The sequence below is a fragment of the Crocodylus siamensis genome, chromosome 2 (assembly GCF_052110815.1).
Source record: "Crocodylus siamensis isolate JL-2025a chromosome 2, ASM5211081v1, whole genome shotgun sequence".
NCBI lineage: Eukaryota > Metazoa > Chordata > Crocodylia > Crocodylidae > Crocodylus > Crocodylus siamensis.
This window is the reverse complement of record NC_143396.1, coordinates 219930965-219953745: the sequence shown is the minus strand read 5'-3', so window position 1 is coordinate 219953745 and position 22781 is coordinate 219930965. Positions and strand designations below refer to the sequence as shown.

The 22781-nt window shown below is 45.8% G+C and overlaps 2 protein-coding genes across 6 annotated transcripts in view; one reads left to right on the top strand and one right to left on the bottom strand.

The window, feature by feature from the left end:
• The window catches only part of CKAP5 (cytoskeleton associated protein 5), a 79828-nt gene extending 70488 nt beyond the window's left edge, over positions 1–9340 (top strand). For 4 of the 5 annotated variants that reach the window (XM_090033073.1, XM_090033077.1, XM_090033074.1 and 1 more), the window contains 2 exons: positions 1250–1404; positions 6472–9340. In XM_090033073.1, coding sequence (XP_089889199.1) covers positions 1250–1404; positions 6472–6723 — 407 coding nt within the window. In that variant the 3' untranslated portion in view covers positions 6724–9340. The remainder of the gene's footprint in view (positions 1–1249; positions 1405–6471) is intronic. The other variant, XM_090033076.1, reaches the window with a different exon arrangement.
• A 1056-nt stretch (positions 9341–10396) lies between these two features.
• On the bottom strand, positions 10397–22444 carry F2 (coagulation factor II, thrombin). The gene is made up of 14 exons (XM_090033082.1): positions 22287–22444; positions 20722–20885; positions 17728–17752; positions 17307–17357; positions 16713–16818; positions 16449–16585; positions 14049–14354; positions 13485–13586; positions 12881–13007; positions 12308–12475; positions 11815–11988; positions 11424–11602; positions 11130–11200; positions 10397–10704 (listed from the first exon to the last, which is right to left on the bottom strand). The coding sequence occupies exons 1-14, from the start codon at positions 22363–22365 to the stop codon at positions 10564–10566; spliced, it is 1830 nt and encodes a 609-aa protein (XP_089889208.1). The 5' UTR covers positions 22366–22444; the 3' UTR covers positions 10397–10563.
• Positions 22445–22781: the final 337 nt, after the last annotated feature.

Genomic DNA, 22781 nt, shown 5'->3' with positions numbered 1-22781 from the left:
GGCCTGGCATTGAGCACCCATTTTGCTCAAGGAAGCTTCTCAGTAGAACAGAATTCACGTTGCTGGAAGGCACAATCCAGTTCTTAAGAAAATGAAGCCTAAATTGTAGTTCCTGCTAGGGATCATAACAGCAGAACAGCTACTAATAATAAGGGTAGCGATTTTAATTGGCACAGACTATCTTGCATCTTGTGCTCCTAGAGCATCCAACTCGGCCCATTGAATGTCTTCACTTTGTGCTTAAGTTTCATTTGGGGAAGCAGTGACTGGGAGTTGGAAATTTCAAGAAGCCTCTGGAAATACAGAACTCCCTTCTGTCCCCTGCACATCCCAGGTGTGTGCTAAACAGCAGATACCCAATAGGTGTGCTTAAACAGCAGCTCAGCAGCAAAGCCTTCCAAACAGCATTCCATTCTGTTAAGTTTTCTGTTTCTTTCAGACCAGGGCCAAAAGGGTGCGATTCTAGCTTCACTGGGCTGGAAATGTGTAAAAACAAATCAGAAACTTGCTCCTAAACTTTCATTCTTCAGAAGAGCCCTACACTGCATTGGTACAGAGAAATCTAAGGACATCCCCTACCTCAGTCTGAGTCTTCTTAAAGCTTTCTGATTTCCTGCAGTAGAGAAAGCTTCGTTTCATTATTAGTGTGAAAGGCTTTTCCTGCTATCAGATACATGTGGAGGATGGAGGAGGGGATCTTTAAAGGAGGGAAGGCTACCAGAGTCCTTTATTGCACAAAAAGGAACTGGCAGAGAAGCAGCACTCTTCTACTTTCTGAGCAAGAACCCTGGAAGGGTTGAGAGCCTCTTCTAAGGAATTCCACTGGGTTCATCTAACTCACCTCAGCAGTGTTTAAGAGCAAAGGGTAAACACAAAAACTCCCTTGTATCCCTGTTGAGTTATCTCCAGTAGCTTTAACAGCTCTTTCCTACAATGAACCTCTTCAGTTCTTTCAGCTATTAGCCAGAACGTGTTAGTTTGTGTGTAGATACTTCTTTTTTTTTATGGAGAAGAGAAGCAGTCTGCCTCACTTAGTGGTCTGCCCTGTTTCACAGAATGGGCTGTAGTCCACCTTTTCCAGTGCTATCCCACTAACAGTAAATAGGAAAAAAATGGATTTCGCAGAGTGTCCCGAGAGTCAGTATAGTGTTGGGTTCTAGCTTTGTTCTGTGGCTATTTCAGTCTGCATGCTGCCTTTTGGTGTCACATGACTGACCAAGAGGCTCAGATCTGTTTCTTCTTTTTCTAGGAATTTCTCCTCAGATGGAAGTAACATGTGTCCCCACTTCCACCAGCACAGTGTCTTCATCCATAGGGAACACAAATGGGGAGGAAGTGGGGCCTTCAGTCTACCTGGAAAGGCTAAAAATCCTCAGGCAGCGCTGTGGTCTTGACAATGCAAAGGTATTGTACTTCTACAGACTTGTATAAATCTACTTAGGGAACTGGTCTATGTAGTGTGATAGGACTGCTCACTTGAATGCTAGCTATGTAGCACACAGGCTTTGATGCCAATCATTGCTCTTGATTCCTACTGCATGTTCTCATCATTAGTGGTGTAGGTGCAGTTAAAATTGTTGTCTGACTTAGTCGGCTTACGCTTCAGTTTCCTTCTGTCTGCTGCACTGATGTAGACACAGCTTGCTGCTTTTGATCTGGAGTCTGGTAGCTTGTCCAGTAACAGTTGCGGGGAGAGGCTGAATAACTGGCTTGTGATCGCTGGTGTCTACGGAGGTGTCAGGAATACTGTGGGGTTTATATCTGCTGCATGTGCTAATTTTGCCTCCCCTTAGATCTGTGAAACTGATGCATCTCCTACTTTTTTTAAAGGTTAGGTTAATGCTGTACACCTGCCTAGGGCTTGCTGGTTTCTCAAGGTTAATGTCTGCTTTCTCATGTGATCCAGGAGTTTGGATCACTGAGTGTCTTAAACAAAGATGCTCTAAAACAAGTCAGCACTCTAACGTGAGGGCTGTTGCGGGGTTGTATCTTGGTTGTGTGGGATTCTGAGGCAGACATTAATTCTGAATGAGTTCTGTCTATAATGCCAGAAACCTTCAGTAAATCCCCACATATACATGGATATCTTTTTAAAGATGAAAAATATTGCTGAAAAATATTATGCCTGTCCCTTCAGATGTGCCAGAGACACCTGGACTGTCCACAATGCATGTGGCAGAGGTACGTGTACAGCACTATCCTGACCTTTTTAAGGTCTGAAATGCATATCGGCCTTACAGCTCTGGAGGGCAAAGTCGCACACACTGCAGGTGTGCATTCCTCTGTTACTGATAGCAGAAGAAGCCTCAGCTCATCAGGAGAACCTGACTCAATTCAGAGAGGGTCTTATCAGGCTATCCTAAGACTCCTCTCCTCTCAGTCTTTTTAGAATCTGAGTCCTCAGCACCACACAGGATTTTAGCTTATCCTGGGCCTAAATAAAGCAGGACTCAAATCTCTTCCCAACTTGATGTCAAACTGTTGATGACTACTCATTGAGCATAATGACATAACTAGCTAAGTAACCATACAGTACTTTCATCTAGTCTGTATTTCCTTAGTTTAGCAATAAGAATGTCATAGGAGACGGTGTGAGAAACCTTGCTAAAGTTCAAGTGGTGTGCTCGCTGCTCCCCACGTACCCCCCTAATCGCCCCTAGAGCCTGTCTCCTTGTTATGGAAGGGAATCGGATTGGTCGGGCATGATTTGCCCTTGATGAATCCACATTGGCTGTTTCTGATCACTTTGATCTCTTCTAGGTACTTAGAAGTAGGCTTGGCCCACTCCGTTATTTTTCCTGGTATTGAGGTCAGATTAACTGGTTTAATTCCCCAGATCTTTCTTCACTTTCTTAAAGATGGGTCCTGTATTTTCCCTTTTCCAGTTACCTATACTTCACCTAACCTCCTCAGATTCTCCAGTGGCTCCAAAATTACCTCAGCCAATTCCTTTGGTACCCTAGGGTACATCCTGTCTGGCCTTACTAATTTGAAAACATCTAATTTCTCTAAATAACCCCTAATCTGGTCTTTCACTATTCTAGACTGCTGATCTCTTCCCCTATTCTTGCTGCCAACTGGACTTGTTATGATAGCTGATCTTATTCCTAAAAACTGAAGTAAAAAAAGCATTAGATATTTCAGCCTTCTCTGCATCATCTGTTATTGGATGCATTAAAAAAAATTAGTAAGGGCACAGATTTTCTTAGTTTTTCTCTTCTAACATACTTGTAGAATCCTTTTTTCATCCCTTTTACATTCCTTGATAGTTGCAAAACCTGCCTCAGCCTTCCTGTTGTTTTTCTCCGTGCATATTAGGTTATACTCTAACCTAATAATATTGCCAAGTTTCTACTTTCAGCTGGGTTCCTTTTTGAGTTTCAGCTCACAGTTCACTGTTTAACCAGGTTTACTTCCTGCTGCAATTCCTATTTTTACTTTGCATTGGGATAGTTTTACCCCTGTGCTATTAAAGACACCTTAAAAGTACAACCAGCCTTTTTGGGCTGCTTTTAATTTTAAGGGTTGCCTCCCAAGGGATGCTGCCACCAGTTCCCTGAGCTTGTTAAAGTCTACTTTTCTGAAAAGTGACTTTGTACTGCTCTCTTTCCTTAGGTTCTTGAAATCTATATTTTTATGGTCACAGTCATCAGTTACCTTTCTCCTTCACATTCTTAACTGCTTCCTTCCTGTTTGTGAGCAGCAGGTCAAAGTTGGCCTCTTCACCGCCTGTACCAAAAAATTATCTATGACAATCCAAGAACGTAATGGACTACCTGTGCACTACTGCGTTGCCCTTCTAGTAGATGCTGTGGTATTTGAAGTGACCCATGAAGACCATGTCCTTTGACTTGAAAACTTCAGTTGGGTGTTTCAAAAAAGGCTTGTCTACCTCTTCCTCCTGACTTGGTCTGTAGGGCTAAGTACAAGCAGTCAAAAAGCCCAAGGCTGAATCGATTCACCCTTTTCAGGTTAGTCTAAACTGCTTAGATTGAACTGATTAAAACAAGTGAACAGACATTCATTTTTGATACCAGAAATGCAGCCACATGCCTGCAGTGGCCCAGGCCAGAAGCAAGGGGTTGCTACAGCATGTCTGCCTTCTCAGATGGAGCAAACAGTTTGGGCCAGAGCTATCCTACCCGCTCTGCAAGCATCTTAAGATGCTGGGGAGTGCTGCAAGTCTGGAGGGGACCTGGGACAGAGTTCAATAAACCAATTTAACCTAAATCAGTTGCATCTGATCCTACATTCATCAAGCTTTATCTTGAGCTGGTTTCTGACCTGGACCTAGAGACTTTAACAGGCCAACCTTTCACTTCAGTCTGCACCTCAGAACAAACACGCATCTTGTTCATGTATTAGAGCAACACCACCTCCCTTTTCCTTCCTGAACAGTTTACATCATCCATGACAGCACTCCAGAGGTGAACTATCCCACCACCTCTCTTTTATTCCAATTGCATCATAATTCCCTGTTTGTACTAGGACTTGGGTTTCTTTTTGCTTATTCCTCATGTATCTTGTGTTAATGTACAAAGTTTTTAGGTAGTTAACAGACTGCCTTAAGTTCTCTGGGAACGTTAAGGCTTCCCCTATTGCTTGCTTATACTTTTTTTTTTATCTAGGTCTGTTGGCTCTTTAGTCACCCCTGAACTTCAGTCTTTGTCCTCCACCCCCAGTCAACTCAGTTTAAAACCCTCTTTACTAAGCTAGCAAGCCTGAAAACAAAAATCATCTTCCCCTTCCCATCCCCCCTTCATTTGGTGGACGCCATCTATTTCCAGCAGTCCTTCATGGAACGTCACTCCGTGGTCAAAGAAGCTAGTTTTGCTGGTGACACCATCTATGCAGCTATATATTGATCCCTAGGATGCACCTGCTCCTGTCTGGACCTTTACCTTTGACTTGGAAGGATTGATGAGAACACCACCTGAGCCCTGTGGTCGCGTCTGATTTGCTTAGGGTCACCCCTGCAGTATCACTAGTTCCCAAATTGATAGACAACATGGGGTAGTAGTCAGAGGGCTGGATGAGTCTCTACAGCGTTTCCGTAACGTCTGGGATCCAGGCTTCTGGCAAGTAGCAAACCTCCTAAGTCAACAGATCAGGCCAGCAGATTGAGGCCTCTGTCCCCTGCAGAAGGTAGTTGCCAGCCACCACCATCCATTGCACCCTCTTGGTTGGCAGTGCTCTTGATTTGTTCTAGCTTTTGGAGTACATGGCTTGGTCTCTCACAGCAATGGAGTTAGGTTCCTCTTCTTCTGATGCTAGGATTTTGGGTCTGTTCTCTAGCTGGACACATGCAGGTTCAAAAGTGGAGAGCTGTCTGATACCAGAAGTGACGAGCAGTTTCCACCTTTCTGAGAGTCTTGGTTGTCTGTCCTGTAACACCTTCTCTAGCTCTCCCTCGTCCATGATGCTGAAGATCTCTCTGTATGCTGAGTCAATTAAGTCCTTTCTCTCCCAGATGCTTTTGAGGCTGTCTGCCTCCTATAGCTCCCCTACCTGGGTTCTGGGGGTTCCACCTCTCACACTACAAGCATTTTCCCTCACCTGCCTGTTCTTGGCAGGGATATGCAGATTATAATCCCTGCAAAGGTAAACCAGGACTTGTGTGGAAGCCTTGGAGGTCAGTTTGCCAGAACTAGTACAGGCAAAGGAAGAGGTGGCAGTTGCTTCAGCATTGTGACATCTTCTAACCACTTCACTAATTCTTTTTCAGTCTCTTTTCTCTTCTGCTGCTACTTCGTAGAACTTCTTTCTTCCTTTATCTGCTGCTTCTCAGCAAGCTTGTGCTGAAGTAGTGTTTAAAAACTGGCTGTAGCAAACTCCTGTTTCCTGAACTATTCATTGGTTCCTGCTGCCACTAATTTGCTGGAATTCTGACTGGCTTAATCTTTCTGTGTGACTGTGGGTCTTACTGTAGATATTTGTGTTTTAAGTAGTAGGGACTAGTACAAATGGTTATGGGCATGCTCAGTTTTGCAGAACTTTAGCTCTAGTAAGACAGGAAATTTTAATCCAAATGAGAAACAAAGGGTCCAGTTTTCAGGTGAGTTAATAACCAAGTGTCTCTACTGTGAGTAATGTAAATCTTTTGACTAAGCCTGGTAGATCTTGTGGAAAATGTTACTATGCAATAATATTATCATCTCGTATAGAAGATTCTGTTACATGTGCGTGTAGTCAGAAGTGCACAATGCATTCCAGTTATTGTTAAGATGAACTGTTGATCATTTCTTTCCAAGTAGTTTAATAATATACCACGATGTGTCTTTTATGTTATAACTTGTCCTGGGAATGAAAAAGTTGGAATGTAGGCACAGTGCTTTGTCTTGGCTGGTTCCGACTTGCTATTAGTGATTGGGGAAAAAAAAAACAAAACGCTTTTGCTTTTCACATCTGTTCTCTTTGAGGGCAAGGCCTTACTGCCTTTAAATAACATTTCACATTTTCCCTGCCCCATAGCAGGAAGACAGAGCACCACTAACATCGCTGCTTTCCAAACCAGCAGTCCCTACAGTTGCGTCCTCCACAGATATGCTCCACAGTAAGCTCTCACAACTCCGTGAATCACGGGAACAGTACCAACATTTGGACCTGGACTCCAATCAGACTCACTCCTCTGGCATTGGAACCACCACATCCTCCTCTTCCACAGCAGCCAATATTGATGACTTGAAAAAAAGACTGGAGAGAATAAAAAGCAGTCGCAAATAAAGCTCCATGAGGGACATCATGGCTGCAGCTTGAGCTGTCTTCAGCTTTAGTTTACTAAACTAGAAGTCTTCATAGTTAAAGTGGCCTCATTTAGGCCTAGTGTATACAAACTGGTTTATGTATAATACAGTGGATTTTGGGGAGGATCTGAGTCATTGTGGCACAAGTATTTGTACATACTCTGCTTCTCAGTGAGCATCTCTTGACAATAGAAGACTGTCTGTGTATTAGTTTTAGTGTACAGACCTGTAAACAGCCATCCTCCTGCTCAGACTAGTTTCTCATAACTTGGGTTTTTATTTGTAAAATTGTCTTAAGATCTTTTTCCTAGCTCTTAACTCCTAGAAGCTCTTTAGTGGTTTCACTTTTAATTTTGTGAATTCTTCTCCATGTAATCCTTGAACTGTTGATTCTGTATGGACGCATGGCATGAAGTAACTAATTTAAGTGTCTTTTGTAAATAAAGTTTGCATTAACTATACCAGTCTCTGTAGGAGCAGCAGCAACTATTGGTGAGATTAGAAGCCACTTGGTGTTGCTGGATGCTCGTGCCTGGGCATTTGAGCTGAAACCAGCTCTTGATTTGAACCTTGGCATTGGAATGTAGCATTGAGAAACTGGACTCCTGAGAAAATATGTCCTATCTAGCCATTGGAGGGAGCCCTGAGATTTTGCATTCCTTTTTATCAGAAGTACTTTTGCTATATTAATGCACTGCTTTTTGTTTACTCAGTGTTTTTTGTAAAGAAGTTGGAAAAGAATAGCCCAACAAATGTCTAGCAACTAGTTGTTTGAAATCTTTGGTCCCTGTGAAGCAGCTGCCCAGATCAAGCAGTCCCTTTGTGAATAAGTCTGGTGATGTGTCTGCCTTTTGCCTTTTCCAAAGGAAGGGGACTGGGTAACATTTTCTGAGGCACAGAAATGTTTAAGTAAGCAGTACTCTAGTTTCAGTGTATGTGTTGGACTTCTTGCTCAGTGGTCTTCCTCATAAAGCTCCCTTGAAAGCAGGTGGATATTGGCACACACAGTCATTGAACTTAGAATCTGCCGAAGTTAGATGCCTCTATCTCGGTTCTTTCTAAATGAAGTGATCAGATATTATCTGGTAATGTCAGTTTGTGAAAGTTGTGATAAGAGAATGTCCTTAGGCCACTGCCTCTGAAAAATGGTTAAATGTTCAAGACCTGGACTCAGCCTGCTGATCGCTTCTCTGGCAGGGAGGATAGGGGGGTTGTCTTCATTTGGCTGTTTGGCTCTCATGTGCTGTTCATGGAGTATAAATGTACATCTGCTCCTGAGCAGTAATCTCTGAGGTGTTCAAGATCTTGTGACATAAGAGACTTGCATAGCATCTTTTTATTTTAGAGCCTAAACTCTTCCTTTTTTTAAAAGTTCTGTTCTTACTATCTCTTACCCAGACCAGCAGCTTCTGCCCCTAATTCAGTCTTGGCTGAATATTTATGGCATGTATGCAAAAATATAGCGTAACTTTGTATTTATGCACAGCAGTTCTGTGCTGCAGCTTCTGCAGAAGACTGAGATTTAGTTTTGCACAGAAACTCGGGGTCTGAAGTTCAGGTGAGCTGTAATCTGCTGTGGTGAGTCTGTGTAATGAGTCTCTTGAAGGCATTTTCTTGCCAGCATCACATTTTACTACTTAATGTTCATCACTTACACTGCCATTCTGTCTCTGGCATGCTTCTGTTTACTTATCTTGAAAACACTACTAGCTTGTGGTAGCTTGTATCCTTTGCAGTAGAATAGAGTTCAGTCATGGAAATGTCAGCTGGAGCATTTGGAGTGAAGGTGTGGCCAGTTTGTGTTTAACTGGCATTGGAGCCATTCCTGTTGCCACTCATTGGTACTGTTTCTTGAAGCGAAGAAAACACCAGCTGTTTCCTGGGTTCTAGCTGGCTTTTTGCACAATTTCTAAGAGCTGCAGGTTTTAAATGAGTAATACATTCCCATTTGTTGAAAATGCTGCATTCTTTCAGAATTAACAATTGCTAATTAACTCTAGATACATAGTGACCAATAAATGCAATGCCTGTCAAACCTGTACAATATTAATGTACATGTGAACCTTAGTTTAGCAGCTAAGATCAGAAGCAATTGAATATCAATAGTAGAAAGCAGGTGTTTACTTTTAGTTGGGGTTTTTGCCCTGTGCTGTCTCTGTATTATGTGGTTGGACTCAATACCCTGGAAATTTTGGCTTCACGTTTTTAGGCTTTCATTCAAAAAGTACACGTAATCGTGAGCCCAGAACAAATGTTTAAACATTAAACTGACTTCAAAAATGAATTCCTCTGTATTGTTTGCAGTAGGCTAGCACTGAAAGTGGTGCTACTTTTTTTTTTGTCACCATTAAGCAAGGAGAAAATATACTTGGATTCACCACTTCTAACCAGCTGAGGGAGAGAGCAAAGCACTTAGTTTATAGAAGCCCTTAATATGACAAAGAGCTGTTATCTATTCTGGTTCTGTAAGCTAGTAAGATGCCTGTTCTAGTCTTCCCTCACAATCCCTATGAGACTGCTCTTGCTTACAGTGCTGAAATGGTGATAATGGTGGACAGAATTCAGTTTTTCATAGATAATATAGATGTTTATTTTAAGCATTTGTTTCAGTTTTTATCGATTTTTATATATTTTTTCCAGGGTTGCATACACTTAGGAGTGGGTGGGTAGACTATTTATTAAAGACAGTATAATATTATTATAGCACCATTTAATTGCCTATTGCAACAAATATAACCACTGTAGGACTGCCACCAGCTGAGCAGCAGTGCTGCCATCAATCTGGGCTCTGCTCACTTGTAGCTCCCTTATCTGCTTTGTTACTTCCTCTTCCTTTGTTTCCAGTCTCCTGGGGTTTCTGAGAGTTGCAGTCCAAACTATAGTCTTATGTCCCCTTTCTATACATTTTGTTGTTAATTATGGAAGTATTTTTTTTCATGGGTCAGTGTGAGGTGAAACTGATGTTTGCTGGCATTTCACCCTTTTTTTTTTTTTTTTTAAACAATCAAATCCTGCCAAGCCTATTTATAAGTTACCCAGCTGTGAGGAAAAGGACCATAATTAAATCCTGGCAGTTTAGAATAATAACGTTCTTTATCCCTACAGTTGACCCAAACAGCCTTCTTGCAGCTTAGCTCTCTCTTAATATAGTGGAACAAGGAGGTTGGGAGAAAGTGTGGCAGGATGATTTCCCTGAGAAAAAGAACCTCAGGTTATACTTATAGCAGACAGTAAGAGAAGTGAATGTACCTATTTGGGAGCTATCTTCTTCAACTCATCATTTCACTGTTGATCATTGCCTTCCTCAGGCTAATACAGAAAACATCCTGACCACTGAGAGGAGTTCTATGTTCAGAATAGTTTTTTTTCTGGATCAGCTGGAACATAGTTTGAGGTAGGGACAAGAGACTGTTTTGGACAAACACCATCAGCTGCTTAGTTTGTGACTATACTTCCCACAACCTTATGTTTGTGCATTTTAGAAACTGAATGGGTAAGGAGGTTTAAGGATTAATTTAGTTAGCTTGCTACCTACATGCAGAGTTTCTCACAATGTTGCTAATGCTCAGATCCATGCTTGTGGGAGCATGAATTAACCAAGTAATTTTAAAATTGTGTTCCATCAGGACTTCTCACCCAGAAAGAAGGCAGGATTGTTAATACTAACACTTTATTTATTAGTAAATTTACTTCCAGAGATTATCTTTTTCCTTTTTGTACATCTCAAGCCATCTTAAGCAAAAAACCTTAACTGTATTTCTAAACATCGAAGCAGAGAGAAACTGTGCTGGAAACAGTGGAGAAATGAGGAGACCTTCCTTTATTGCCCGTGTTTGCTGATGGTTTTTTGTATCCACCTCTTCAGGCGAAATACGTGGGTGTAAAATCCGTATTTACCATCACGGTCGCATCCTTCTCCCCATGAGACGATTCCCACCTGATACCAGCGGTCATCAGGGTTCTAAAGGAAGAGGAAAACAAATTTACTATTCTCCAAAGAGTCACAGAGACAAGATTTCATGGGAGTTTCATAAACCAGGACTCTAATATGCTGGATTTGTAGATAGTACTGAGCAGTTAGACTGCCAGAGGGCTTAGGCAGACACTCTCACTGCAAACAATTTTAACCGATTTCACAGGAAGCATATCAGTAATCTCTTTAACAGCTGGACCTCAATGTGCACTGCTGTCTATAGGAACTGGGTGGGATTGGCTTAAATATGTTTTAGGAATAAGACAAGGATCTGCTGTGTTAGGGTAACTGCAGTACTAGCCATCTGGGGCTTTCCATTGTCATTGCTGCCATAAAGAACATAAGGCTTTGGCTGAGAGACCCTGCCACATGTCCCAGGAGCAGACCGCTCCTTTGGTGCTTGTTGTACATACCTTCATGACGAAAGGGCCTCCACTATCCCCCTCACAGGCATCCCCTCTCTTGGTATCTTCAGCACTGTAACCTGTAGGCCATGAAAAGGTCAAAAGGCATCTGATCAGAGAGGAAAGGAGTAGTCTTTCCTCCACCACCTTTTGGGCATCTTCCATTTCTATCCTTAGCTGCCGCACGGCCGTTGAGACTAGCCATGTGGACTAACCAACGGTTTCCAGCTTACCACCCCTGCTCTCATCTCAAACGCAGGAGCAAGAGAACAGTCTTCTCCAGGCATACCCACCCACACCTACCTGCGCAGAACATGTTGTCAGTGATTTTGATCTTGGTGGATGCCCTGCAGTTCTGCTGAGCAACAATGGGGAGGTTCACTTGCTGCAAAACTGGAGGCAAGGAAGCAGGGGTAGAGCTCCAGGTCTCAAAGAGGTTTCCCCAGCCAGAAACCCGCCCTTTGTATCCCTCTAACATTAGGCTGCAAAAAAGAAACAAGGGTATGAGGTTACAGCCACATTGTGACATGATGCATTCCCTCTCTACTGGTTTGATGATCCTCAGTCCTGTGGCAAGGGCACCTTACCAGCTGACTCTGTTGCACCAAGCCTACTTATAGCTGCCCCCTTCCAGTTCTTTACTGTGACCCAAAGGTACCCCCCCATTCCTGACTTTAGACTGTAGCCTTGTTACCGTTGCACAATCTCTTTGGTAGGCAGGCAGATGGGGTGGATGAAGTTACTGAAGGTAACAGGTTTCTTCAAGTGCATCAGTGCAATGTCTCGGTCCAGGTTGTCTTTCCAGTTGTACCTGGGGTGGATGATGATTTTATCCAGCAAAACTATCTTCTCTTGGTTCCGTTCATACCTGTACAGTTCCCAGAGGAAGGAGAAAAGTGACTGCCCTGGGGTTGCTCAAGATGACTTGTGCCCTCCACCAAGAAACCCTCTCTCTGTACAATAGGAAAAGGATCCCAGGGAGGACTGCAAAGAGGCAGCCTGATCTCCCTTTGATTAGGAGCTTGGGGAGCAGCAGCATTGGAGCACACTTGCAAAGGAAAGCACATGACACTAGTCAGGTCCTTAGGGTGTTTTCTGGGTATTAGATGGCATCCTTCCCAGACCCTAGCCTCATTTTCTCTCTGTCTGGTAAACTCCAGTGATGACCTCCCCATCCAAGCTCTTACTTTGCCCTGTAGTGCTTGCCAATGCGCACCAAGAGGTCATCTGTGGTGAAGTTCTTGTCCCAGGGTGGGTAAAAAAGACAATGAGCAGCAGTCAGGATCCAGCGGTCACTGATGAGACTGGCCCCACACAGCAGCTCTTGTGGATTCTTCCTGAAGAGCATCACCTGCCTAGAGGGATAGGGATGGAGAGAGCTTCTCTTAGGACCACTAGCTCAGCTGGCTGAATGTTTCTGTGTGCTTCACAGCAGTGGCAGAGTTTGTGCCGAGCCAGGACCATGTCCAGCTATGAGAACCCAGAACTAAGGACTATTCTAGTCCCTGCTGTGGCTACCAGTAGAGCCACCTGCTCCTGGGCTGGCAACAGTGCTGGAAACAGTCTGCAGACTACTGTGGACTTCACACCATAGGGTAGAGAGTCTCTCCCCCAGCTGTAGCAGTACTACCAAGTCATCCTCTAGGCAGGCTACAAGCAGAGGTAATGCTGGCTCTGTGCTAGCTGACTGTCCTGGCTTGAGCTGAAGACAAAGAGTGCAGAAAGAGTCACAGGAAATAACATGAAGAAATAGCACTTACCAGGGAGCACTGCCAACTTCTGCGTCTTCCCCCTTCACAACCCGGCCTTCTATGTAGGACTCCAGCAGGTCCTTCTCTGTTTTATCAGCAATGTTCTTCTTCTCAAATAGAGGGCGGATGCCACAATCTGGGAAGACAGGCAGCCTGGCTCTTATTCTGTCCAATTCACAATAGAGGGAGCCTGTCTACAGCCAGTATACTAAGCTGGGAAAGCCTGAAACTACAGCATTTAGTAGCTTTGTGCTCAGTTATGGCTTATGCCCCACTCTCTCCTGTGCTTCTTGATGGGAGAGACTGGGACTGGACTGTCTGGGAGCTCTCCACAGCCAGCATGTTTGTACCATCTATACCACTCTGCTCTAAGTGCAGGGAGCTCCCCTTCAGCAGCTCCTGCAGGGGAAAGCTAAGGCTTGCTGCCGTAATTGGAGGTTCAGCTTGGAGGTAAGGTGTTAGACAAAGCCTAACATAGTTTTAGCCCCCATTCCTCCTTTCAGCACAGCATTCAACAGACTTGGTGTTCTGAAGACGACTGCAATGTGGGAAGTAGCTGCCCCTTTCCAGTGTTCTTGGTGCTGTGGCTGGGCCTCCAGGGTCTTTTGCTCACCTGCTTCACCTGAACCAAAAGTCTTAGGATCAAAGAAGACCTTATACTCTGGGATACTCGTCCGTCCTATGAATACAGCCTCAACGTTGTCCAGAGGGCTGTCTGAGAGAGAGAGAGAGAGACATGTTAAAAGGCAAGGCTGCAATGGGCTGCACCCTTCCCATGCTCAGTGGGGCTAGTACAAGCCTTGTAGTTTAAAGCAAGACCCAATTTGTCAAGTTCTGCCCACACTTCTGGGCCAGTGCAAGAGCAAACAAGAAGCATCCTGGTGGCTGGCAAAGTGGAAGGTGAGTGGGGGAGGTTGTTCTCCAGTAAAGGGATCCTGCTAACCTCATGTAACCCTGCATCAACTTCCACCCGAGGGTGACATATCCATATGGCCTCCCACAAGCCCTTGGACCACCCAACGCCCTCCTCACCACAAGCTGCTTGAGTTTCCTTCCTCAGACCTAGGCCGTTCATTGTAGTGCCATATTCCACTGGCTAGTGTAGGTTGCCTCTAACCAGCCAGCCCAACATCCTTGCTCTAGTAGCACCACCTCCCACCCTTCCACGGCTCCTCACCACAGTAGTGCAGGTCACAGTACTCAAAGTTATCTGGCTCTTCCTGTGTCACACACCAGACACCCTCCTCATCGCCGTCCGGGTTCCGGCAGTAATTCTCCACTAGTGAAGCTTCTGGGATGAACGTTTTTCCTTGGAGTATTTCCTTTGCTTTCTCTGAGTTCCATGGCAGACACTTGTCCCCAGAGAGAGTCACAGAGAGGTTCCCAGTGTAATACACCCCCCTTTCCTCCACACATGGCTGCTTTGTTCTTGGGCTTGGTGGGTGGGACCGTGGATTAAATGGGACTGTAGTTGCGTCCTGCCCTAAAAAAGAAAGCACGGAGCAGCTGTGATCAGACTCTTGGCCCTGCAGTGGGAAGGGTGGCTACTGGGATCTGACTACAGCCTGGCTTCCACCTGGCTTCAGAGCTACCTCGGTATATCCCATTTCTCCATAGGATGTTCATTGTGCTTGAGAGCACTTCATCTTGAATCCCATCCATGCATGGGAGACTACAGTGAGCAGCAATGTGAGGTGTTACTGAAGCTGTCCCTCTTCCCACTTTCCTGGTGCTCTGGACTGTCACACAGGTGCCACTGGGGAAACAGAGGCAGAAATCCAGAGCAGAAGGATGTCTGTACTCATGCCGCAACCTGGCAGCTCAGGAACAACTAGTAACAAGCTTTATAGGAAGTTACCCAGGAAGCCGTCTCTAATCTACAGCCACCACAAGCCGTCTCTGACCTACAGCCACCACAGCTCTCTAGTCAGCAAGGAAGGTAGGGTTGCCAACCCTCCAGGATTGCCCTGGAGTCTCCCGGAAGTAGATACAAATCTCCAGGAGAGTCACCTGGGAGATAAATGATAGGGCATTCATTAAAATAAATATTAAATGTTGAATCTGATTTATACAGTAGGCTGGTAGGTTTTTAAAATGCAATAGTAGTGTGCATTTGCCTCCCTGACATCAAGTCTAAGCAGTGTAATCCGTGACTGATGTATACAAGTTCGCGTTTTATGATATGGGCACGTTGGTGTTCCAGAAACCTCCTGGAAAAGATTCAAACAGAGTTTGCAACCCTACAGGAAGGGTAGTTTGTGTTTGAGAGCTTATCTAACATCTCTCCCCATTATGCTGTTGGTCCAGTACCAGGCATACTCCAGCTCAGCTCTACTTCTTTGCCACTATGGGAACCCAGTGCTGGGGTGGTGCTGGTAAGGGCTGTCTTTCCACCACCAGCCATAGTAGTAGAACTGGTACACTTGTGTCATGGCACCCACTGCTGCAAGCAGCAGCTGGCTCAGTCCCAGTTTCAGAGAGCCTGCCCTTCCCTAGGGGAGCCATCCTGCTATGGCTCACTGTGTGTGAAAGGCTTCCAGTCAGCTGGAAAGCAAGCATGTGAAATGATGGGCAAAAGCTAGTAAAAGTTTCTGCGATGGGTCAGACAAAGGCTGAGAAAGCTGACAGAGGAGGGATAGATGGCCATTCCTTGTCATGGGAAAGGGAAGCAGTGGTGCTTCCTGATTACCTTAATTGTCGGGGAAGGGGGGGGGAAATCAAATGATCTTTGTCTCAGCCTAGATACTTCCCTTATTCAAAATAGCTGCTGTGCTGTTTCCTTGCAACTTCTGCATGTGAAAGTGCTGCTGCTACCAGTCATATAGCTACAAACTCCCACTGGTTTTAATGAACCTGAGGCCACTGTGTGTTTGGGGAAGATGGCTGCCACTTTGCAGGGAGGACACTGCGGGAAGAGGGGGTCTAACAGGAAGGGGCACTGAACTATGACAGAGAGGAGGGTTGGAGGAGAGTGGTGGGAAACAGGGACAGCAAAGGTAGAGTCAAAGGTTGAAGAGCATAGAAACTACATGAAGCAGCAGCTCTCTCATCAGGCAAGGGAGGGGACTGGAGAAGGCCGAAACAGTCGGTGGGGAATGAGCACCTGCATCTGGGTGCCTATTTGAAGTGGAATCCTGACTCCCAGAGCACCTCACACCCATGGGGAGCGGGGGATTTTATGTATAAGATTAAAACATCCAGGAAGTGAACCAAACAGGAGGATTTGCATGTTCAAAGCCTTGTGATTTGGAAGCCTGTGGTCAGAGATTTTGGGGTCCTTGGCAATGGCAGTACTGCCACAGGTACCATGAGGCAGCTCAGAGTAACTTTATTTAGGTCAGTCAAGAGAAGACAGTTTCAGAGGAGCCTAACCAAGATGGGTGAAGGGGCAGCTGATCTACATGTCCTTGCCTGATGGCAGAGCTTTCACACTCATAGGACGCACATTCTCCCTCCAGCCTTCCAGAAACCTCTCTTTGCACAGCCCCTTCCCCTTCTAGAAGTCCTTAGCATCTGCACGAATGCAGGCTATTCCCTGCTGGGAACCCACATCTCAGGGCCCAGGGTTGAGGCTCACCGCATACTGGAATAGAGCATGCCTCGCGTTGTACTGTGGGGTCTTGGGTGTAACACCAGGGCCCTTCTGGGTTGTTGTCTGGGTTTCGGCAGTAGTTGTCAGTGAGGCTGACATTTCCGTAGACGGTGAGATTAAACCTATGGGAAAAGATTGGTGAGGTAGGGACTGGACAGTAACCAGGAGAGCTCTTCCAGTCCAGGATGCATAGCCACCTCCATATCCTTGCCAGGACTCGGTATATAGGGAGGCAGGATATGAACTTACTCAGGTCGGTGAGGGTACTTGCTTCTCCATAATTGGCACTCGATCCCTGACTTGGTGACGTTAATTTTCCCCACATAGTTCTGTCCTGTTCCTAGGGCACATTCATCTGCCAGAATTGCAACACAGGATAAACTAGAGCCATGGGGCTACAAAGAGCATTTTTAGGGATCAGAGGTGCCATCCCACATCCCCCCAACTTGGGTTCTCACATACACTCTAGCCCCTGGCCCCACATCTCTCAAACTTTCCCTGCAACTCATCCTCTTCTGGACCTTAACCCAGAGTCCCAGGGCTTTGGCTAGGAGCATGGGGAAGCTGAGAATGTGATGAGGGATCTTTACTGGAGTAGGGGTTACTAGGATGTGTTGTGTACTAGGGATAACAGACGTTAGTCCAAGGAGAGTGTCAGGTTTTGTGAAGTATTTAATGATGGAGAAAAAAGATATAGACTCTTTCTGCGTGGCTCCTTCCTCTGAAATTGCCCACCTGATGACCGCCTCACCATTCTAGATGTTCCTCCCAAACTCTGAAGGAAGTAGGTTACTTTGCATTAACTATCTCAAGAGGCTCAGGTAATTTTCATGCATCTCTTACCCTTTAGACAATTATCCAGAGTTTCCCTGATTGTCCTCTGGGAATTACATACTGACAAAAAAAAACAGCCTGTTAGCTCAAAAGGACCCAGGTGTGCAGCACACCTCAAGTCAGTTTAAGGCAAGGATGGGCAGTGATTTTGGGCTAAGGGCCGCTTACTGAGTTTTGGCAAGCCATTGAGGGTCTCATGACAGGTAGCCAGGGGCAGATAAATATTAATTTTCTAAATTTTTTAGGGGCCCCACGGGTCGGATAGAATGGCCTGGTGGGCTGCATCCAGCCCATGGGCTGCATTTACCCACCCTTGGCTTAAGGTCTAGGGGAGAGAGTACAGGTGTTCTGCCCCAGCAAGTAGGCCCAGCACAGGACCCAGCTGTCTGGGGTACAGCTGTACATGGTGAATGAGATCAGAGCAACTTACCTTGGTACTTTCTCCAGAATTCTGCCTGCAAAACAAAGGCAAACACTTAAGAGCAGAGAAACAGTATCAGCCCTGCCTGAGCTGCTGCAATTCAAACCAAAGCCAGGCACCATCTTGGCAAAAGAACAGGCCACACTGGAAAAAGGGAGCAAAGCGTAACTCTGCAGAGCTCATAGATAGGTATTGAGCCACAGTTCTCCCTATCAAATGTTGGGGCTGACCTGCTCCAAATGGAGGAGGACAATTTGTAGGCAATCTATTCCATTTCTGTCTTATCTATCTCAGCATTGCTGCAATGTCTAGGTGCTAGATCATTTCCAGGTGGGACATTACCCAGAGAATTACCCCACTTAAAACCCTTGTCCCCAGGCAAGTGAAGACTGGGCACCTTGAGTGAGTAATACTGGCAGTTTTGGCTTTGCCTGGGCTCAGCTGCTTTCTCCATTCTGGGCTTCAGTCCCCAAACTTTTATGTTTTCAACCCTGCAAGATCAGGCACCAGTGGGAGGTGGTATTGTTATCGCGGTATTGTCCCTTTGATATATTATTCATATTTGTGTTCTTGTGGAATTATCTGCAAACATTTAATTCTGGGAAGGCCATTTTGGTTGCCTTCATCTATTTTGTAACCCCTCTATTAACCTGAAACCAAAAAGTGCTGTCCAGGGAAGTTCTTGCACGAGCAGAAGACTAATAGTGAAGGGCCATTAGTTCTTGATGAACTCCATTCAAATAGAAGCACCTTTAGACAAAAAGCTAGCTACTGCCTAAGGAAACCTGCCTGCCATATGGGCTAGTAGTCAAGTAAGGGTTATCTGACAGGAGTCTTTGACCATCAGATGAGGGCTTGAAATAGACCAGGGAAGTCGCTTTGACAAGAAGGGAAAGGAAATTCTATGAAGACAGGTTTACCTAGAGTAGTGCTGGAAGAGAAGCCTGTGATGGAGGAGTGAGGTTCAGGAGATTGGTCCTGAAGCTTTGAAAGGACCAAGCAACTCCCAAGAAACCTTCAAGAGTGGTGAGGAAACAGGCAGGTAATTCTTACATCTCTTGTGTAGTCCAACAGTAATGAGGAATTTGGTTTATAAATCCCTTTGCAAAGTTTGTGTCTTACTGGTTTGAACCACATGTCCCATAGCGTAACATGTAGACCAGGCTACCCATGATGGTCAAACTCTAGAAAGCATGTGCATAAACTACTGGGGAGGAAGGGCTCAGCCTGGACCTTAGGGCATGGGGCAGGTGAGCCAAAGGTCCCACTTCAGGAAATGATACCAGGCAGAGAGGCTATACTTGGGAGAAGAGTGTAGAGGCCAGAGAAGGAAAGAGTACCTAGACCAGGGGTAGACAAACCCCACCCCCATACACATGCCACAGCATGCCTTTTGCTTGGCACATGCACCTTGGGGTGGATAGCAGGGGAGCCACAAAAGGCCCAATTCTTGTTTACCATGCAGCCCCAGACTCTTCCCTGAAGTCCTCCTTGAGGCGCATGTGCATTCACCTCCTGCAACAAATTGAGCAGGACTTCACAGACGTTGGTGCAGCTGATGGTGGCCTCCCTGCAGCCTGCTGTGAACAGCCTGGGTTCTGGTAGGGGCCTGCCCAGAGCCCGGGTTGGCTGTGGCAGGCAGCCGGGAGGCTGCAAGCAGCTGCACCAAGGTCCATGAGATTCCTGGACCAGCTTGTTGTTGACAGTCGGTGTGCATGTGCCTTGGCACAGACGGTGGGGAAGAGGCTGAGGCTGCAATGCCACAACAAGGATCAGGCCCCTCATAGCTTCCCCATCATCTGCCCTGGTATGCCATACAAGTTGAGGTTGCAGGTGTTTTTGGCACTCTGCCCAACAATGTTGCCAAGCCCTGGCCCTGTTCAGGCCCAAAGGGGTCCCTGGCAAGCAGCGAGGTGAGCATCTTGCAGGCAGCTTCTTTCAGCGCAAGTCTTATGGGTAGGGATCATTGCTGGTGAAAGCTCAGTGTTTCCAGGCCCACACTGTTGTGCTGTATACCCACTGTTCATAACACAAGTTTTATCAGTTGTTTTAGACTAAAGGCAAAACTGGGATTAACCATTGGAAGTAGGGACTGAGAGTCATTTCCTAGAATGGTGCTTTCTTTCTTTAAGGGATGGGGGCTGAGTTTCCTCTTAGTTTCCTCTGAGTGTTTTGGCAACCATGATGATCCTTGGCTGTATGATGATCTGGAAGATGGGATGGAGTGCACCCTCAACAAGTTTATAGATAACATCAAGCTGGGGGAGTAGTAGATACAAGAGAGTACCTAGACAAATTAGAGAATTGAACCAAAAGAAAGCTCATGAAGTTCAATTACTAACAGTATACTGGGCTGCATTAGTAGGAGTGTTGCCAGCAGATTGAGGGAAGTGATTATTCCTCTTTGTTCAGCACTGGTGAGGCCACATCTGGAGTATTGTATCTAGTTTTGAGCGCCCTACTACAGAAAGGATGTGGACAAATTAGAGAGTCCAGTGAAGGGTAGCAAAATTGGTTAGAGGCTGTGGTACATGACTTAGGAGGACAGGCTGAGGGAACTGGGCTTATTTAGTCTGGAGAAAAGAAGACTAAGGGGGGGATTTAATAGCAACCTTCAACTACCTGAAGGGTGGGGGGGGGCACTTCAAAAAAGGATGGGGCTAAACTATTCTCAGTGGTGGCAGAGACAGGACACGGAGCCATAGTCTCAATTTGCAGCAAGGGAAGTTTAAGTTAGATATGAGGAAAAACTCTGAGGGTTGTAAAGCACTGGGACCGGTTACCCAGAGAGGTTGTAGAATCCCCATCCTTGGAGGTATTTAAGACCTAGATAGACAGAGCTTTGGCTGGGATGACCTAGTTGGGGATGGTCCTGCTTTGAGCAGGGGCTTGGACTAAATGACCTCCTGAGGTCCCTTCCAACCCTAATTTTGTATGATTCTGTGACTATCACTCCCTAAGGGAGCAAGCTGAGAGAACATCTTCTGGCAGCAGCATACTTACTGTGAGAGTGGTAGATTCGAGGGCTTCATAGGCCTCCTCATAGTTGCAGATCTCCTCTAAACACTCCCGCTCCAGGTTCCCGGGGAGCATCTCTTCCAGCAATTTTTTGTTGGCACGTCGTGAGCGCTTGAGCATCGAGAATGCCTGTTGCTGCTCAAGGAACACTAATGAACCAGAACAGTAACCAGTCACTAGGGCCTTGTCTGCTTTGCAGGTGCCACGTCTGATCACGAACACTCAAAGGATGAGCCTGTCTCATTGCCTGTCCTCTTGTGTAATACACAGAATGGAAGAGACCCATCAAAACCTTTCAGATCCATCCCTGGGGCCCAGTGCAGGATTGGTCTTCCTATAAGGATTGTGACCCTAATGCACCCTGAATGATTGGACTGGATTCCCATGTTCCCCTAGCACAGTGATTTTCTATCTTTTTAGACTTGAGGTACCCCATAGAAAATGTTAGCTTTTAGTTGTCACTTGTTTTCTAACTATGGAAAAAAATAGAACAGTTTTACTATTGCAAAGAACTCAGAAAGACCATGACAGGTCAGAATGTTTTAAAGTATAGATTCCTATTTGAAATCCCTAGGTTTATCTTGTGAATCATCTTTGCATCACCTACCAGTGCTAGCAAGGCACTCTTGAAAGTATCTCAAAGCACTCCAGGGTGCCACAGCACCCTGGTTGAGAATCACTGCCCTAGCAAGGCAGTTCCTTTGGCTTGCTACTGGGGAGACATGTGTTTGTTGAAGCCAAAGTGCTCACTGTCCCTTGGACACTACATGCCAGCAGCTGTGTCTGTATCACTGAGCAGCCTGAGCTCACTGGTCATGCCAGGAAACAATTTCCATCTCTCTCTTCAGAGTCCCCGATACCCAATCACACTCCAGTCAGAGTTCCTATAAATGGCCCTTCCCCCATTTACCCAATTAGCAGTGAAGAAGAGGGGACAGTCAGGGGTGTCACGTATGATGGGACTTTTCTCCACACCAGAGAAGCCAGGGTAGGCAGAAGCCCTGACAGGGAGCAGAAAAGAAGCACTAGGCACATGGACTCAGTCACAGTGCTCTGGGGAAGAGATAAAGGTTGGCCTGCTCTTTCCAGCCCCTTTATGCCATGTTTAAACAGAGGAGTGAAGTAGAAAACAACAGCTACCTATGGCCAAACCATGTTTCCAGGGGACAGTCTCTTGCATATCAAAGCCCACATGTGGCCAGCACAAAGCCCAGGACTAAGCAAGAATCTCTAGGGCTGGAGGCCTTTGAAATACAAAGTCAAATTGACCCCACAAAATCCAGAGCCATCCCATCCAGCCTTTTCACTCAAGACACGGGGTCTGCTGCATCTCCCTACATAGCAATAGGGAAGCCCTGCACTCTCCCTCTCCCTGGTCCTCAATTCACATTAATTCCTACCTTCTGTTTCTAACAGACTTTTCTGACTGCTACTCAGCCTTTCACACAGGCTCCTCCTTCCAGCTTCAGCTTGGGAATGAGGAAATCTAATTTATTTCTATCAAACCATCCATTGCTCCTCCCTTTCCCCAACACCCAGTCAACCCTTACCACCATCCTGGCTGAGCACAAGGTGCAGGAGGCAGAGAAGCAGTAAGCTGCCTAGCGTGCTGCCTCTGCTGTGTCCCATGTTGTACGCGCTGGCTGCAAGGGAATGCAGAAAGAACAGGACAAGTTGAGTCCGAGTCTGAACCCCACCTGGGTTAATATTGAACCAACATGAAGAAACAGGACCCAGGAGGTCACAGTGGTCAGGGACACTGGGGATGAGGTTCTTGTTATCCCTCCTCCTGCTGGCTTTTCCCTCCCCTCCAGTGACTTTTCACTTTCAATCATTTCATTGGCATGAGCAACACAAAAACAAAATGTTTCTAGGCCCCCCATGAGGCCAGGGTCACTATGCTGTCACAGGTGGGAAAAGAGGAGCAGAGCAACAAGAAAGGACTTGCTTGAGAAGCCAATCTGATCCAGCTCAGAGCAACACAGCTCCAAAACTCTCTGTTTCCACCGTTTCTAATTGCTGTTGGTACTACCACCCTGTCACCC

What these genes read in the sequence shown, in the direction of transcription:
- F2 (XM_090033082.1), bottom strand. Translation starts at nt 22,365, where the DNA reads ATGGGACACAGCAGAGGCAGCACGCTAGGCAGCTTACTGCTTCTCTGC. An exon ending in TCGAATCTACCACTCTCACA is followed by an intron (nt 17,753 to 20,721) that starts GTAAGTATGCTG and finishes TTTGTTTTGCAG; the next exon opens with GCAGAATTCTGGAGAAAGTA. An exon ending in ATTCTGGAGAAAGTACCAAG is followed by an intron (nt 17,358 to 17,727) that starts GTAAGTTGCTCT and finishes TTTTTTTGTCAG; the next exon opens with TATGTAATTCCCAGAGGACA.